This window comes from Cynara cardunculus (assembly GCF_001531365.2).
Source record: "Cynara cardunculus var. scolymus isolate 2C chromosome LG 7, CcrdV1, whole genome shotgun sequence".
Taxonomy (NCBI): Eukaryota; Viridiplantae; Streptophyta; class Magnoliopsida; order Asterales; family Asteraceae; genus Cynara; species Cynara cardunculus.
Genome location: NC_037534.1, coordinates 7602997 through 7622249, shown reverse-complemented (window position 1 = coordinate 7622249; position 19253 = coordinate 7602997). Strand labels below are relative to the sequence as shown.

The 19253-nt window shown below is 35.1% G+C and overlaps 1 protein-coding gene across 1 annotated transcript; it reads left to right on the top strand.

The window, feature by feature from the left end:
- Positions 1-7156: 7156 nt before the first annotated feature.
- Positions 7157-12908, top strand: LOC112515054 (peptide methionine sulfoxide reductase A5). Its single transcript, XM_025121665.1, has 4 exons — positions 7157-7537; positions 10309-10421; positions 10517-10661; positions 12597-12908. The coding sequence occupies exons 1-4, from the start codon at positions 7250-7252 to the stop codon at positions 12792-12794; spliced, it is 744 nt and encodes a 247-aa protein (XP_024977433.1). The 5' UTR covers positions 7157-7249; the 3' UTR covers positions 12795-12908.
- The last annotated feature ends 6345 nt before the right edge of the window (positions 12909-19253 follow it).

Here is a 19253-nt window from a genome sequence, read left to right as displayed (position 1 = left end):
TATTGTATGTTTTGATGTGGTTATGTGATGATGTTGGCCAAGGGCAGCCAAAGTTACTTAAGAGCCGTTTATCAAACACTTATCCGGTAAGTGTTTGTCGGTAAATTTTAACACTATTATTACTTACCGAGTAAGATTTTAATCCATCAAAACGACATTGTATGCAACAATTCATCCGGTAAACGCTTGTCGTGCTAAAAGTCGTCGCCCTCACTTACCGGGTAAGACTCATGGTCCTTATCCCGCTCTTACCAGGTAAGATTCTTAGAAGTTGTTTATTTACCTCTTAATGGTTCTATTAAGAGACAACCTCTTAATCGTTAAGAGGTGAATCTTATTTGGCAAAAAAAAGTCTGTCTCTTAATGGTTCTATAACCCTTTGAATGATTTTATATATTGGATCTCCCCTAATTTCATTGTACATAATTACCAAATAATTATATTTTATTTTACACTATATCATGAAAACCTCTTAATTATTTTGACCACTTAATCATTCTGCACCAAACCATTCAACAATTACCAAACAACTCCTAGTCCTTACCATATTCGATGATATTAATGTATCTAGATCTAGTTGTTAAAAATATTAATTTAAAATTGTAACGCAGACTGTATCAAGATATACCAACCAAATTAAATTAAATAGTTATAAAAATAATTTAATTTAATTTAATTATTACAAAACAAATAATTTTAACATATTTTAAAACATTATTATAAACAAATCCTACAAAATACCAATCCCCTTTGGGATTTCACAATCCATCTTCTGTTTGATCTGAGATGGTGTTCGGACCTCCGGCTCGATATCTGCAATTTGGCAAATCAGTTAAAATGGAGGACAATCTACTCTTTGCATACAAAAATGTATTTCACATGCTACTAGAACCATGTTCCTGATCACCTAAAATCCGAAAACCTAAAAAAATTCATAAATTAACAAAGATTAGTGAAGAAAATTTGTTGAAATTCATCCAAAAGCTAAATCCATAAATCGGGAAGAAACAGCGAACCTCGATTTCGCCATAATCTGAAAAGCAATCACCGATTCGCGTTAAGAATCAAATATGATCAAAATACTTACAAACAGATCTTGACTAACGATTACCACTAAGATCACTAGCGGCCGGAGATGAAGTGACTACGAGTGTAGGCGCTTCTAAAACTCAGAAAGAAACCGTACGGCCGGAAAAAGTACACATCCGTATCGACGATGTCTTTCTGAGCTTTATGAGTCGCCGGCATCGTATGATATTGTGGTGATTCAAGGAGTTGCGACGACAGATCAAACGAACGATTATCGCTACCAAGTGTCATAGCCTCCAGAACCCCATAAACACGACCTAACCCTAAACAGCAACCATCATTAGATAGCGCAGATGAAACCGATTACAGAGACGGCGCTTCTAAATCTCAAGAACACAACGTGTGTCGGAGACGTAAATCCGTAATCACGATGTGTTCTTGAGCTTTAAGAGCCGCCGGCATTGCAAAATGATTTTCAGATGTCTTTTTTCTTCCAAGTTTGTGGTTTATTTAAGGAGGTGCGGCACAGCAAGTTCTTTGAAACCCTAGCCGCCGAAAGTCCTTTTCATTATGAATAAAGTGCATGTTCCGTCCCTATATGTTATATGTTATAACTCCTTAAGTCCTTTTAAATAATTATTGAATTGTATTATGTGATATGCCTTTTATAAGCTTTGGGTTGGGTTCACGTGACATCAATGGTTTTTCGTGAGACCCATAAGATCAATTTATGTTCATTGATCAACTTTATAAGCTAATGATCTAATGGTCTAAAGTTGCACGTTGGCAATTTTGTGATTATTGAGAAGTCTCGTGGCAATTTTGTGATTATGAATGTTCAGATTGTAGATCTAATCCAAGGGTTGAGAATTGGTCTTACGGGTCTCACAAAAAACCATTGGTCTCACATGATCCCAAGTTCCTTTTATAAAAAGGGTTTTTTCTGTCACTATCTTTATCAAAATTTTCTGTTAAGAAGGTTAACTCATGGTTATTTTAGTCATTTTTTCTTATCTTTTCTTAAAAAGGTTAAAAGTATATCATATTATATGTATATTTATATATTTGAGAGGAAGGATCAAATAATAAGTTGATCAAATTTGGAAGAATAAGAGAAGTTTCAAAATCATATATGATTATATACATTCAATAGGGACGCAGACAACTTAATAAACGCGACCAAAGGTCGTGGGGGAAGGTGTTATATGTCAGTCAATGCAACATGTGTTTAATCATATGTGATCAAATGTGCAATTTTACGTATCATGTGTAATTATATATGATCTTGAAACTCTTTGTCTTCTCGTTTGAACATATGATTAAATAGTTAGTTTAATACTAATATCGATTTTATTTTTTTATGATATCTTTAAATTTATATTTCATTCAAAAATAAAAAATTATTGCTTTCTCAAAACCATATAAAATCGTTTTATATCGATAGAGACAAATAATAAAACTAAACATTAAAATGGAGATTTATCTCGCTGCATTGGAAGTTTGAAACGTATGAAATAAATAAATAAATATTTAATCTAAATTTAGTAATTTACTATCTTGCCCTTTTACATTAATTTAAAAAGAACAATTAATATATTAAAATGATTGGTTGAGATTGGATCTTACGGTTACCACAAACAAAACACTTTTCATTTGATTAAGCCCCTATATATGTATATATATATTATGTATATATATATATATAGAGAGAGAGAGAGAGAGAGAGAGAGAGAAAGAGAGAGAGATAGTTTGTTTCAAATACAACCCGTCGTATTTGTACCACCAAAGCAACCTAATAAATTGAAATATTTATGAAAATGATGAGAGTTCATTTATTATGATTTAAATATTTATGGAAGATGAATAAAGTTCATTAATTATGATCAATACTTTATATTAGGAAACAATCAAAACTTCTATAAAATTACATATTCATCAAATTGAATGGACGGTTGAGATTGAATTGTATTGGTTGTACAAATGTAAGGGGTTGTATGATAACCCATTTATATATATGAGTGATCAAATGCAAACCACTCAATTTGTACAAATTGTGCATATCACTCTCATCCGTCGATTTCATTGTTTAATCTTATGAAATTTTTTCATGAAATTGTTTCATATAATACTTTTTTTGATAAAGTTGTTTCATATATGGTTATGAAATTGTTTTATATAATACTTAATAAAATTTTAATGAAACTATTTCATGTATTTCTATAAAATTAAAATAATGAAGATGATAATATCCATGATTAACACCATTCACAATAAAAATGATTAATCAACCTCTCATAATTACAAAAGAAATGAACAAAATGAAAAATTATGGTTGGTTGAAATTAGGTTTGTATAAATAACGTGGTTTGCAAAGTAAACTTTCTCTCTCTCTCTCTCTATATATATATATACAACCCTTCACATTTGTACAACCAATATAACTTATTTTCAACCGTCCATTTAATTTGATGAATATGTAATTTTATAAAAGTTTTAGTTGTTTCCTAATATAGTGTATTGATAATAATTAATGAACATTATTCATCTTCCATAAATATTTAAATCATAATAAATGAACTCTCATCATTTCTATAAATATTTCAATTTATTGGGTTGCATTGGTTGTACAAATGTGATGAGTTACATTTGAAACAAACTCTCTCTCTCTCTCTCTCTATATATATATATATATATATATGTGTGTGTTATAGTATCTCCGGACAGCCTAATACGGATTAGTACGATTGTACTGTCACATATATCCAACTATCGGGTCAGACAATCTCCCAAGAGTACACATAAGCGGCGTGCTATCGATACAACATCATTTATGTTAAACGTCGTAAAACCTAGCACGACACAACGTTATCATCCTATACCAGATGAGTATAGCATTTGTCAGATACTAAAACTATTTTTAGCCTTCTCATATTATCTCAACTTTTTCATATTTATTTTAACTCTGAAAGTTAATACAGTTTCATACACAAAATTAGTTGTCAATTAATTAAATGTAATCGTCAATAAAATATTAATAACTTAAAGTATATACTTTGAATAAAAATACTATATTTGAAACACCTTTCTAACTTGACATTGGTTTATGTCATAACTTTACCTTACACCTCAAACTAAGTTGTTTAACCCATCATTTCTTGGATTCTTATAATGAAAGATGTAAAATAAATTGTAAAATAAAAACGGAGATAGAAAATGCAAAGTGAAAACTTCAAGTATTTGAAGTCTAAAAAAGAAACTTGTTACACAAGTTATTAAATTCTAAAGTGAATACGAAAAATACATTGCATGGAAAGTAAATTGCACAAAAATGTAAATGACTGAAAGTAAATTGTAGAAATTAAAGTACTAGAATATAAATGACTGAAATGTAATGCGGGAAAAATAAAACGGAAAACAGTAAATAAAAGTAAAGACAATGCTATGGAGTGCTGTAGGATTTAGTAACTTGTGCGGAAGGTTACATCTGAAAACTCGAATACTTGGAGATAACATTTGGAAACAATGATTTCAGCTATTTAGACACTCACTACGAGCCACAAATGGATTTAAGTTCAATGTAATGCTACGTATGCACGACTTTGTTTTAAAAGCGTAATCGAAAGTAAACAGACGTACTAAAGCAAAGAAATGATGAATACTTGATTGGAACTTTGGAAATACTGGTTTCTATAAATTAACCGTAGTCACGAGCTTTACAAATGGACAATGAAATCCAATGTATGGCCACGAACTTAAAATACTATAATAATAACAAAACCAAAAATTAGCCAAATAACGAACCGCTAGTATAAATGGACAATGAAATCCAATGTATGGCCTCCTCATAATCCTGTAGGACCAAACAACAAAGGCCAAAAGCGGATCAAAATGGTATTTAGGCCTAACTAAAGTAAAAATTTATCAAAATGTTTAAAGACTTAGACTCGCATGCATTTCAACTATTCATGCACTTGTATATCAACCCATTGTTACTTCTTGATGTTTAATGTAGGCCACCATGTACTGTGTTGGTACTCAAGTTTTAGAGACACCACTTTTGGGTCACTTCATGCGTGACAAAGGATGCCAAGTCGTACTAGGCCATTCTCACTTGCAACACAATAACATATCGAAGACATTGACATGTGTTGATAAGCTAAAAGCAATAAACAATAACATGCATCAACTCCTGCATACTCATCCTACACAAAACAATGCATTCCGTTAAATTCACATGAAACTCACCTTATAGTGTAGGCCTGGTATTGATACATGATTAACATTTACACACATGCACTTAAGTGAATGGCCAAGTACTATTACACATGTTGTAAATATGCTATACTGCTATATTATACCAAAAACTTGTTGGCTCAACCGAATGCTACCAACAGTACCCTTTTAAGAAACATAAGTGTGTCAGTCTTGCATGGCCACAGAAAAATAATTCATAAGTCCCACACAACCGTGTCAAATCAAAGGCTTATCTTGCACGGTCCAACACGGTGCACATACCCGATTTCGGGTTCCTATTTCGCACATTTCACCATTTTTGGCACAAATACTTTAATTACAATGCAAATTACTTTGTCATTTTTTTTGCCTGAGCGCACTAACAACATACATTACTGACCACCATCACATGCTTGCACATCCTCAAATCATACTAACATATATTAATTCATGATTTCTTTCTTTGGTTCTATTACAACACCAATAATGGTGTTTTTACTCAACTCAGAGGTCTAAGGAGCTCGTAATCAACTTAATTTCTATCCCAAATGTTTTCATAATGCTACTGAACAAGTATTAGAACAAAAATATTTGATTCAATTATTAATGCTTCTTGCTCTTTCACTGTTCTTACTTAATTATGTTTTTTTATCTATGTTTTTCTTCTAATTATCTTAACAACAAAGGATACAAAAAAGAGGTTTTAAGAGCACATTTGCTATCATATTGCGCACAAAATGGCTCCATGACCAAATGTTGCCACCTTAGTACCAATAATGTATGGCCTCCACATTGTACTTCGAAACGGTTTAAGCTCCATTGAAACAAATCCTCACAGTTTAGGTTATAACCAATGAACCGCTAGGCCTCATCGTTCATGATGTGGCACAACTAGTTCGTAACTTGACTTGTCTTACATTCCAACCACATTTTTGGTGTTACACATATTAGTCTCTAAATGTTTTGGAGTCATAATTTTTGAAACAGACACACCGTCTGCCCGATGCACGGGCAACGGTTCTATGTTTATAGAATATCATTAATTGTTTATCATCAGATTTATATACAATATATCATAAAACCCTTATCGCCACCCCATAAAACATTATCATACATACATAAATTATATTTTTTTTTGTCAATGGTATAAGGTTTCTTAGACTGTACACGTTTAAAATTTGCATATTCGTTAACTCTTAATTCAATAAAAAATACTTGCTAATTACATATTTATATTTGTATAGTAATATCATTCAAATTGAATTAAATTATATAACTATCAATAACAATTAAGATGATATATTCTCTCCATCACATGCGTTTATCTCATTGTCTTAAATTAATCATTTATGTTATTTATGGGTCGTTTACCAAATGCTTACTCCTTACCAAATCACATTACATTATCGGATGAATATGGTAAAGACCAAGAATCTTACCAGTAAGAGCACGACAAATACCAAGAGTCTTACCCGGTAAGTGAGGGCAACGACTCTTACCATGGTAAGTGTTTATCGGGTAAATTGTTGCATACGATGCCGTTTTGATGGACTAAAATCTTACCCGGTAAGTAAATAATAGTGTAATTTTTGCCGATAAACACTTATCGAATAAGTGTTTGGTAAACGACCCCTTAGATCGGTTAAAATTGAAATAGATGATTTGATATATATATATATATCCATGTATTAGTCGAAAAATATATAAGAACTAGGATTAACATTTTCAAAGCCTATGTACACAAATAATGACAAATGCATCATGAGAGCTGATTGTAAACACTAGTAAAAATACTGTGCCATTCTGAAAAAATATAAAAGTATAGGGGTCTATTTGTAATTTATTGAATTCCGGTACAAAAGGAAATGTGAAGCACATTGTTTCGTTTAACACAACAATACCATTCCGTGTTCCTAATCGGAGATCGGCCCTAATCGATCGGAACTTATCTCCGGTCAATAGCCCGGAGAACCACGTAGAAACCCTAATGAAGATTTATCATCTTCAACAAATCTTGTCATATTTTTTTCTTGGCATTATAGTGTCGGCTGATGTAACTCTTGGGATTAGATTTCCGAATCCGATTTCTCAAGTCAGCGGAAATCCTCCCGATCAGCTTCTCAAGACAGCGGTTTTCTCTCTTGGAAGCTTCTGGAGGTCGGAATCTGTGTTTGGTTGCTTGGATGGAGTTGTGAGGACCACTGTTGGCTACGCCGGTGGATCTAAATCCAATCCCGAGTACCGAAGCTTGGGTGATCACGCCGAATCCGTACAGGTACGTACTTTTTGCTCATACATCGTACTACCTTTGTAATCAACATTCGAAAATCTGAATCGGTCGAATTTCAAGTTAAGTTTACAGTTGATCTCCGGTTAATTTTAGAATTGCATGTCTATGAACTAAAGATTGGTCATATGATTGGGAACGTGACTCGTGTTATCAATATTATAATGCCTGTGAGCTTATTTATCGTTAATTGGTAGGGTCGATGAAAAATTGTCCACAAAGTTTAACATTACAAGAAGATATGCTAATTGCTATTTACCTGACTCACAAAGAATAGTTAGGACAAAAATTTTATAGGAAAATATTTTTTTAATGCTTATTTGAGCTTGGATCTTCACGAAAAACAACTTCTCTACTCTCTTTGTGGATGTAAGGTTACATCTTACCCTCCCAAAGCCTACTCCGTATAGGATTCATCGGTTCGTTTGGTTGGTTCTGTTTACATAGAACAGTTAGGAGTCAAGGGAGGTAATGTTTTTGTGTATACTTTTCGAAAAGGACCATTGTCCCATGTTAGATATGATCAAGTTATATGAAAATAGATTTACAAGACAGCAGCCTTGATTTTGGCGGAGGAGATTATTGTTGCAGGTCCATAACACTATCTGATTGTGTTTTCAATTAAGATTGTTCTTCTGTTTGTTGTTATAAATTCTGACAGACTTGTGTCTTGATGATAAATTTCTTATAAAGTCTTCAGTTTGATTTTGAGGATGACGTTAGTGTATTTCTAATTTGATTTGGTGACAGTGAAGTGAATAGGGACTTTGTTTATAACTCCTCAGATAGAGGCCATCATTGCTTAATCTAATGGGTTGCATGTGGAACAAGAATCGATATGAAAAGTTGTTTGCTAGGATAAGATCGTTAAATGGTTTTGCATAAAACTGGAGAAGAAAGAAAGCAATGTTGGTTGTTTCAGATTTTTTTTAAAAAGAAGTATTTATTTAGTTTTTTTGGACAAGAACAAGGCTTCATTTCCTCCATTGATTATGCCTTGATGAAGATTGATACTATAGTCAGTAAGGATGATGGTGGAGCATGTGAAAAATGAATTGGATGACTAATTGCAGAAATCCAACAACTGTGGTTTGACATATGGTAACTCTTAATGGGGCTGGACAACTGGAGGGCATTTATATATTTAGTGTTAAGTTATGTGCAAATAGAGAGTAAGTTGGTTTATCTAGCTGAAATGTAATCAATCCCTTGGATGAGTAAGTGAAGGATGTGGACATGGGCTTCCCAAAAAGATGAATATTGGAAGGCAAGTCAAAAAGGAATTTCTTCCTATGGAATATGGAAGATTGAACCAAGCTCACAAGCTCATTATCTCAGGTCAGAACAAGTTGATAGGACCCCTTTTTACATCCCCATGCCCCCTGTGTGGTTACATGGGGGAAAAGTGCAATGAGTAGGAGAGAACACGAAGTGGAATGAGGATCACACTCTATCAAGAACTGGCAGTACATAGTGAATCACCTTGCACATTGAGGCACACCGCCAAAGTGTCCAATATAATCTGGACTGTTGATAGCCTCTCCTACTTTAGGATCTTTACCATGTGTGTCTCTCAGTTTCTGTTAAGGTTGATTGCATACTGTGTCTGCCTAGATGTATCTGAGCGATTAGGCATCTTATCCGATCTAACCAAAGCCTGCAGAGTGCAGACAATCAGATTTCTGCTACACTTTATGCAGTTAATGGTATATCTGATTAAATATCAATTGGCCGAAAGAAACTTGCCTAAAACTAGAACATACTGGAAAAAGAAAGCATCCTGTAAGACTTAAGAAATTGGGTTGCAAGGAGGTAATTCTGAATTTTCCATTCTATTGTAAACTTTAAGATGCTTCTATAAAGAATCATCTTCATTACTCTGATGGTTTTTTATGAGTTTTATCTGAAATATGATTTGTTTTACTTATGTGGCTTGAGAGTGAATGGGTCTTGGGCTACTTTAATATGGGATCATATAAAATTAAAATTAAATGCTTCAAATAAAATTTCAACTAAATCATATTAGAAATTGCCCAAAATGCAAACAAAGTTTGCGTTGGTTCCTAGTCAGTGTATCAGTGATTTTTTTTTCTTTTTTTCTCAGTCAATGTGACAGACGTTCAATTCTTTCTATTCCTTATCCATTTTGACCGGTAACTGGTAGATGTTGTAGTTATCAATGATGTAGATGTCAAGTTGTCAAGCTATATTGTAATTCTTGATTATGTGGAAAAATACGCTTCAAAATCAACCAATGCCACATAGGCTAAAAACCCATTTGTATTGGGCATGGATTAGGAAGAGTTCAACATTTTATTACATTTAGTTCATTTTTACACTAAATAGAAACTAAGCCAAACTTTGTTACTTTTTGGTGCATTTTGCACCTAAAAAATTTACAGTTAGAAGTGCCCCAAGATGCTGGCTGGCTAAAGAGTACAAATTATACCGGGTCTCATGCCAGCTGGGGTGGGCTCCTCATTTAGGCTCTTACAGCTAACAAGCCTGAAGCATCTTAGGCTTGTGCTTGCTAAAGTTTTTGATGAACTGGCTCATCTTTTCCACACTCCAAAATGTATTGATATGCAGTCAGTTGTTTATGCCTTCTTCCATGTATTGCATGGTGTTTAGCTGAATATATCTTGACATGTAGAAACAATTGTATTGTGTATTACAATGTCATCTAAAATGTAAATTACATTTTGAGACAATTTGTTGAATTTTTTTAAGGGAACTTGCATCATATGAACTCTGTGCAGATTGAATATGATCCTCGGCTGATTAATTTCAGGCAACTTTTGGAGGTCTTCTGGTCTAGCCACGACTCTAGGCAAGTGTTTGGACAAGGTCCTGATGTCGGCAACCAATACAGGTGGCATACATATAGCCTTTTTTGTAATTTCTTTTCCATGATTTTTTGTTTTTCAAATTCTAAACTTCCCCAATGTACCTTTTTTGGTTCAACAGGTCTATTATTTTTACTAATGGAACCGATGAGTCCAGATTGGCTGCCGTGAGCAAAGAAAGAGAGCAAACTAAGTCGAGGAGTAGCATTGTAACTACCCAAATTCAACAGCTTGGAACCTTTTATCCTGCAGAGCCTGAACACCAGGTTTGTTATTCTTAATTCAATTCTCTGTGGTTTCTAAACCAAGCCTGTGATGATTTAGAGGTTGTATTACACTCTACCATTGTTCCATAAACAAGTATTAAGAAATGTGAGAACCAACTGTTCATGATGAATATCATGACGCATATTCATCATGAATGATGAAATTATGTTAAATAATATTCATGAATATTTAGTGTATATTCATCATGAATAGTTTGTTCTTATGGTTTTCAAACAAGTATATGGCAGTTAAACCGATTTTTAGGAACAAGAACTGCAGCCAGTTCCTTCCCCTTTGTCCTTTATCGTCTATAGAATAATAACAGAGCGAAAAATTACGTTCTGATGACTGAACTTTTACATGGTATCAACAGTTAAGCAATTGAAGTCTTCAATTATGCAGTCAAGTGGTAGAAATTATTAGGCTTGCTGCTACCATACACTTACATGGATCGAATACCACCAGTACATAATGATTTGATCCCATGATCCGAATGACCTTGCTAGTTGTTGTAAAAACCATACAAAAGTAGTATCAAGCACGATTCTAAAAGGCACGCCATGGCATCCAGACGAAACCCCAATGCCACGTTAACCCATACAACGTCTGTGTAAGGCAAGACGTGCGCCATGACGTTTTGACACTCATTATTTCTCACATCTTTTTGAAGTGATATTTGACTTTGTTTGACTTTCTTAAAGTTTACATTCTTTTAATTTTTTTAGGTAGAGTATTTCCTTTTTAGTTCTTACCATTGGTTGAACTTTTTCTCTCACTTTTTTTTGTTATGAGCTTTTGATATAGCATTTTTTGTAAGCTCTATATATAGAGAGAGAACAAGGGTAACCCTATTAAACATTGGATCTAAACCCAGATTTGAATGTAACCGTTCTTATAATCAAGGACGGAGCCAGAACGTTTTTCAAACAGTGGCACCATTTGACTGCAAGAAACAAATATAGGGATATTTTTCTCAAAATCAAAATTGGTCTGTTGGTTAGTTCATTGATTTTCAGATGTGAGGTCTTGTATTCAAGTCTTTTATTGCAATTTTTTTTTCAGAAACATACTAGATCTGAAATTAGAAGATAAAAACTAAGAAAATGACACTAATATGATTCGAACTCGTGTCTGGGGTGGAAGAAAAGTCTTGCAAACTAAATCTACCAAGGAAAACTTCTGTTCTCGTTGTAGTTTTAAAATATGTAGGTGGCACGCAACAAATTAATACGATGACACTTTTTACGACCCTAAATTTTTTACACTACGTCGGATGAACAATACGATGGCACAGGCCACCGTAGGCTCTACATTGGGTCTATCCATGCTTACAATGGTGGATTTGGTTTTGGAAAAATGTAATCGAATAGTTGGATCAAAATAGATGGATGGCTTGGATGGATTCCTTATTCTCCTTTTTTTTGTGTTTCTTTCTTGAACCTACCTGTATATCAATACATGATTCTTCTTCTTTTGATATGAATAACTTGTTTAATATTATCGAGTAATAGTAGAAAACATGTGTGTGTATACATATGTATATATAGAATCGGGTTCATACGAGAATAAGAAAACGGTCGAATCATATGCGATTTTACACTAAAATCACGTGTAAAATCATATGTGATTCACCCGACCCTGACCATGTTAGAGGTTGCGGGGCACGTCTCCCGCACAATCTTGCGTTGACGGATAGTGTAAAGTCACATGTGATTTTGCACGTGAGTTGACTGTTTTCGTGTTTTTTTATTTAGTTACCGTTCTCGTTTGAACCTCCTCTCTCTCTCTCTCTCTCTATATATATATATATGATATACAGACTTGCCGGCTTAAGCTATGCCTTGAAAAATTGATCACCTCACCACACCACGCCTCAAGCAGTTTAGAACCTTGGAATTGAGACATGAAAGCAACTTACGGTGTAAAATATGCAGAAATTCGAGCTAAAACGAAACCCCTTCCTTCTTCAGCTGATTGGTAACTTGGCGGAAGAAGAACTGGAGAAATCAAGATTGGCATCGAAGCTGAACGGATATGCAGCAGAGCTGTGTCCGCCAAGAATCCAGAGTCGGATAGATGGCAAGATCAATGAAATTATACGAAAAGGGTGGCCTATTTTACAAGATCTGTAGGTAATGTTAAAGAGTCACGTGTATTTTTCTAAGTTTTTGAGTTGATATTTTTTAATGCATTATATTATCAGAAGCATCATCATATTCATGAAAACTACTGCTACTGCTACTGCTTCTGTTATCATTCTTGTCCCCAATTATTTTGAATCTTTTTCATCTCTCACGTCACCATCGCCACTAACCTTTAGCTGTTTCTCATCCCTTTGCTCCGATGCCATGATATATATATATATATCCTGATCCTCCCGTGTATATATAGTCCATTAAATTGTTTGAAAAGAAGAAAAACCAAAAGACTAAAAAACAGGTCAAAAAAGAGATTGATTGTAGGGGCTAACGACAGCGATGGGTGAACAGACGACAATGGGACGACAAGGGGGAGCAATGTCGTTGGATGCAAGCTGGGGTTTGATTGATGTATGGTTTGAAAAAAGTTAATATTGATTTAGTATTTATACTTCAAAACCTCCATGTCATCATAATTTAAATTAATAATTGGTAATTGTTCAAAGTACAATGTTTTAATAAGGCTCTATAATAAGAAAAAAAATGAAAATACAATGTTATAATAAATAAATTTTGGAAGTCTGCTATTTCATGCATATTGCTCAAAATAATAACTGTGCATCATATATAAAAGCGTTATAGTAAGTTTATTGGATGTCGTTGAGCCTCTAAACATGTTCTTAGGACATTTTTGGAATGAAGTGTATTATTATTTTTTAGGACAAATTGCATGAAAAAGTAACGTACTTTAACTTAATTTCTTATTTTGGGTAACGTATTTTTAAATCTTTCATTTTGGTACCTAAGATGTAAAATTTTAAACATTTAAGTATCCGGGTAAACGGTTGAAGCATTAACCGGTTACCATGCTGATGTGGCGAGTGATGTGGTATCCAACTCAGTATTATTTGCTATTCAACCCAATTTCATCCCATCACTCACCACATCAGCATGGTAACCGGTTGCGGTTACCCAGGTACTTAAATGTTTAAAACTTTACATCTTAGATACCAAAATAAAAGTTATGAAAGTACGTTACCTCATATCAAGTTAAAATACGTTACTTTTTTACGCAATTTGCCCTAATTTTTATGTCCTTATTTAAAAAATTGTCTCATAAAAAGTGTCGTATAAAAAGATATATTCATAAGGTATTTTTCAAAAAAAACATAACGTAAAAAAAGATGATACATTATTTTAAAAATAAAATGTTCTAAATTTTTTGTTAACACACTCTATAAACTTATTGCAAAATGAACAACTGTTTGGTTCTATAAACTTATAAAACAATCTATTATGACACTTATGAGGCGTTTGGTTCACATATTCTGAAGGAATCTGATGGAATTGGAATATTGAATATAATTGACCAAATTTCATTCCCTCATTTGGTTCATTCTTTTTCACGAAATAAATCTTCAAAATCCTACAAATTCCACAAATAAAGGAATTTAGCATTCCTTAGCAACTATATGGTATTTTGATTGAATGAAATTCTCTATTTTCATGATACCAAATATGCTCTTAACCCAATATACTCTAATCTCATAAAACCCAATATAACCATCGTCAACCATCTTCGACCATCGTCAATCTGAATCACCATCGACCACCGCCATCTGAACTAGCGCTGATCATCACCATCTGAACCATTGACGACCACCGCCGCCGAAAACCATCGATCTGAACCACCGCCATCTAAACCACCATGGACCACCATCGATCTAAACCACCGTTAACTACTATCGATTTGAATCACTGCCGACCATCACCAGTCTGAACAACCACCGCTGATCTGAACCACATCCAACCGCCAGCGATCTGAACCACTGTCGATCATCGCCGAACATCGCCAACCACCAACGATTTGAACAACCACCGATCTGAACCACCGCCACTACTGCCAATTTGAACGACCGCGGACCACCATCGATCTGAACCACTACTGACCACAACCATCTGAACCATTATGGACAACCACTGATCTGAACCACCGATTTGAACCATCGCCGACCACCGTTGATTTAGTAATGTCATTTGCCTTATGGTTATATTTGGATTTGCATATTTTATAGTCTTACATATTAAAGGGTTACAATTTTTCTTTCATTTAATTTTGCTCCCACATTTAAGAGTAAATTTATCTTTATTTTTACTTTCCTCCATCTCCTAAAAAGGTTGTATGAACACGAGTTTTTCTTTTACTTTCCTTCGTAATAAAGATTTTGAGAACACAATGCGAGGGAAAACCATTTGGAAACTTATCCTTCTTACTAAATTGGTTTATGTCTCTTAGTTGTATCATTTTATATCTAACTACCCAAATCTTATACAAATCAGATGATATTTATTTCTTAAAAATGTTTATGATGATTTATCGGGTGTTTTGAGACACCAAATGATATTTATTTCATAAAAATGGGTTTTATTGGGCATTTGGATGATTTGAGATAACGTACGTACTATTTTAACTCTTTGAGAAATGTATTTTGAGTTAAAAATGATTTCTTTTGGTGGTATTGATCAAGTTAAAGTGTTTATCAACTTGGTTTTGGATCAAGTATGTTTTGGTGGCTTTACTCGACTTGTGAATTTTTGATTGTTGCATATTAACTTTTTGAAGTCAGTATCACCCATTTGCCCAAAGTCACCATCACTACGTAGTAGTGATATCTCTCTAGATCTGACATCCCATCCCAGACAGACTAGTTTGACAGGTCTTTTCTCCCCTCCTTCCTATTGGCATTTTTCCATAATTCATGGCCCTTGGTGGTCTCTAGTATGGAAGCCATTGTAGTCTACAAGTTCCCTTTTTTCATCATTATTGGCATTTGACAGATAGTCCGATAATTTCATAGAACTATGTGTCGTAACAAATGTTGCAATTTTCATGAAGACGGCATGAAAATTTGCTACTGCTCTGAAGCCGACACCAAAAAATGCAAGTGTTAACCATCTCAAATCAGAAATTCGACACATTCTCATGCGAAAGCATCATAGTAACCCCAATGGGCCTTCAAAACTGCCATAGCATGAAGCTGCAAACAGGAACAGCCGAACCAATAACAAAAACAAGCCAGATAGTGATGAGATATTGACAACACTTCCATTTGATCTCTACACTTGAGCTCTTCAACCTCTTCCCATTTACAGGATCCTTTCATCCTCAGCTCATGAATGCATCTTGTTAATGCTCGATTGTCTGCCCTTCCCCTCTGCAACTGTTCATAAATTTTCCAGTACCTGTGAAGTTTCATCTGAACCAACAAAATCGTCATACAACGACTAGATAAAGAAATCAGTGTCGTTTTGAGATGATGATGATGATGTGAATAAGATGGTAAAGAAAACCCATTAACCGTTTAAGCCTCTTAATAATATATTATATATGGTTAAATTCCGGTGAGAACAACTCATAGCCATTGATCTCTTTTGATCTGATAGACCTGAAAGAACGTGTTCTTTTTGTAAAGGAGGGCACTTTCCTTTTTTCTTCAAGGGAGACCAGACAATCGTTCACTTGCATGGCATCCACACAACTTCACCTACATTGATTTACCTTCACATATCTGTTAGCATAAATGGGTTTTAGCCTATTGGGCTTATTCTCTTGTTGGGCTTAGAAACCCTAGTTTCCTAGTCTATATATAGGCTTTATGTTTCTCTTGTAAATACATACATAAATCATAATAAAACCCTAGCTACCAAGCTATCGGTTACTTTCTCATATTTCTACATGGTATCAGAGCCATGTCAATCCACCCTTTGATTTGATTTGATGTTCATGGAAGGCTTCGTATTGTTCATCCGATTCTGGWTCGTATTTTTCAATTGTTTCGTTTTGTGCCGCTGATTCGTATTTGTCGTTCTACGTATTTGCTGCTTTGCATTCGATTGGTATTTTTTGATTGCGTTGTTCGTATTTTTTTTTTGGGTTTTCGTTGTTGTCCGCTGCCATGGGTTCTAGAGAGGATTCACTACAGTCCATTAGCACAACACTAGATGGAAAGAATTATAGTTACTGGAGTCATGTAATGAAGCATTTTCTGATTGGAAAACATATGTGGGGGCATATCAGTGGCACTATTCGTAAACCTACTGATAATAAAGTGGAAAATTATGTAACCTTGCTTGATACTTGGGAGACTAATAATTCAAAGATTATCACATGGATCAATAATTCTGTTGTGCAATCTATTGGGGTTCAGTTGGCTAAGTTCGAGACTGCAAAAGAAATTTGGGATCATTTGMATAACTTGTATAYTCAATCGGATTTTGCCAAACAGTACCAATTGGAGACAGACATTCGTGCTTTGAAACAGAATGACATGGGTATACAAGAGTTCTACTCTRCAATGTCTATCTTGTGGGATCAGTTGGCACAAACAGAATCTGCAGAACTAAGGGCTTTCAAACCRTATATTGATAGAAGGGAAGAGCAGCGCTTRGTACAATTCTTGATGGCYTTACGATCTGCATTTGAAGGTTTACGTGGTGCAATTATGCATCGAACCCCTCTTCCTTATGTTGCTTCTGTTGTTCATGAACTAATGGCAGAAGAGACTCGTCAAAAAACTTAGGCCAATGAAAATTCCAAACCACCCACTCCTGCTGTTTTTGCTGTCCCACAACAGCCACCATCTAATCAGTCTAGACCACCTGCTAAAGTTGCTTTTGATGAGTGTGCGTTTTGCAAGAAGAAGAATCATTGGAAGGCTCAATGTCCCTTATTACTTCAGAGAAAGCAGCAGCAGAATAAACCTCCTGGAAATTCTCCGCCATCATTCCAGCCCCGCCCTACTGGAACGTTTCAGCCATTTCGTCCACAACAGTTTAGTGCTGCTGCTGCTGCTGCACCATCTGCAGAGACACCTCCCAACATCACACCACCGTCTGCTTTGGATCCTCAGGTGTTTGAGCAGTTTAAACAGTTTCTTGCCATGAATCCTACTGCTATGTCTGCCTCTATGTCTCACTCAGGTCTGTCCTCCTCCAGCAGTACAGGTATACCTTCCTCTTTATGGATTTTGGACTCTGGGGCCTCCCACCATATGTCACCTCATCGATCATCTTTTGTTTCTTTATTTCYTGKTTCTYCCATCTCGGTCTTATCTGCTAGTGYATCGTCTATGCAAGTAGAAGGAGTTGGTTCTGTTGTTACCCCCCAAGTCTCTCTTACTGATGTATATTACATTCCAGATCTTGCTTTAAACCTTGTTTCTGTTAGTCARTTATGTAAATCTGGCTATTGGGTTTTYTTCTCTTACACTGTTTGTTATGTTTTTGACTCGCAGTTTCAGAAGGTGATTGGGATCGGCCGTAGGCTAGGGGAGCTTTATGTCGTTGAAGAACTCAATCTATCCGGTGTGGTAGCTTGCAGTGTTGATCTATCCTCTTTTCGTTTGAGTCATTCGTCTTCTGATTTTTATCTTTGGCATTCGCGTTTGGGTCACATATCAASTCCTCRTTTACAATTTTTAGCATCCACTGGTGTTTTGGGTCGTTTAAGTAGTCATGACATTTCAGATTGTARTGGATGTAAACTTGCAAAATTTTCAGCTTTACCTTTTACTAGAAGTGTTTCTTTTTCTTCTGCTCCTTTTAATCTTATACATTCTGATGTGTGGGGTCCCTCTCCTGTTGCTTCAAAGGGAGGCTCCTCTTACTATGTTTYTTTTATAGATGATTACACTCGTTAYACTTGGGTTTATCTTATGAAACGAAGATCTGAATTCTTTTCTATTTTTAGTAATTTTCGAGCCCTTGTAAAAACTCAACATTCCGCTGTCATTAAGTGTTTTCGGTGTGACTTAGGTGGTGAATACACTTCTAATGATTTCACTAAGTTGCTTGCCTCTGATGGTACCATACACCAGTCATCATGTACCGACACACCGCAACAAAATGGTATCGCCGAACGGAAGCATCGACATTTGGTTGAAACCGTTCGCTCTCTGTTATTGTCCTCTGAGGTTCCTAGTGTTTTCTGGGGGGAAGCTCGTCTAACCGCTACCCATGTAATTAATCGAATTCCGACCAAGCAAAATTCAGGCAAGTCACCTTTTGAAACTCTTTATGGACACCCACCAGATTACTCTTCTCTTCGTGTCTTTGGTTGTACTTGTTTTGTCCTTCGTCCACATGTTGAGAGGACCAAGTTGTCCCCTCGATCCGCCTTATGTGTATYTTTAGGGTATGGTACAGGACAAAAAGGATATCGTTGTTATGATCCGACAAGTCAAAAGCTCTATGTCTCGCGTCATGTTACTTTTCTAGAGCACATTCCYTTCTTTTCTATTCCTGCTCAAACTCCTAGTGTTACCCAGTCAGATCTTCGYAATATTGATCCTTTTAGTCTTGACACYGATGATGACACTAATGATACAACTAYCAACACCGATAATCATGAGCCTTCGACGGATCCAGCCCCCCCAACACCTACGACCGCTCCCT

Bases quoted from the DNA above. Each gene is read 5' to 3' on its own strand.
- LOC112515054 (XM_025121665.1), top strand. From the start codon at position 7,250: ATGAAGATTTATCATCTTCAACAAATCTTGTCATATTTTTTTCTTGGC. The intron at 10,422-10,516 runs GTGGCATACATA...TTGGTTCAACAG, and splicing joins GATGTCGGCAACCAATACAG to GTCTATTATTTTTACTAATG. The intron at 10,662-12,596 runs GTTTGTTATTCT...TAAAATATGCAG, and splicing joins CTGCAGAGCCTGAACACCAG to AAATTCGAGCTAAAACGAAA.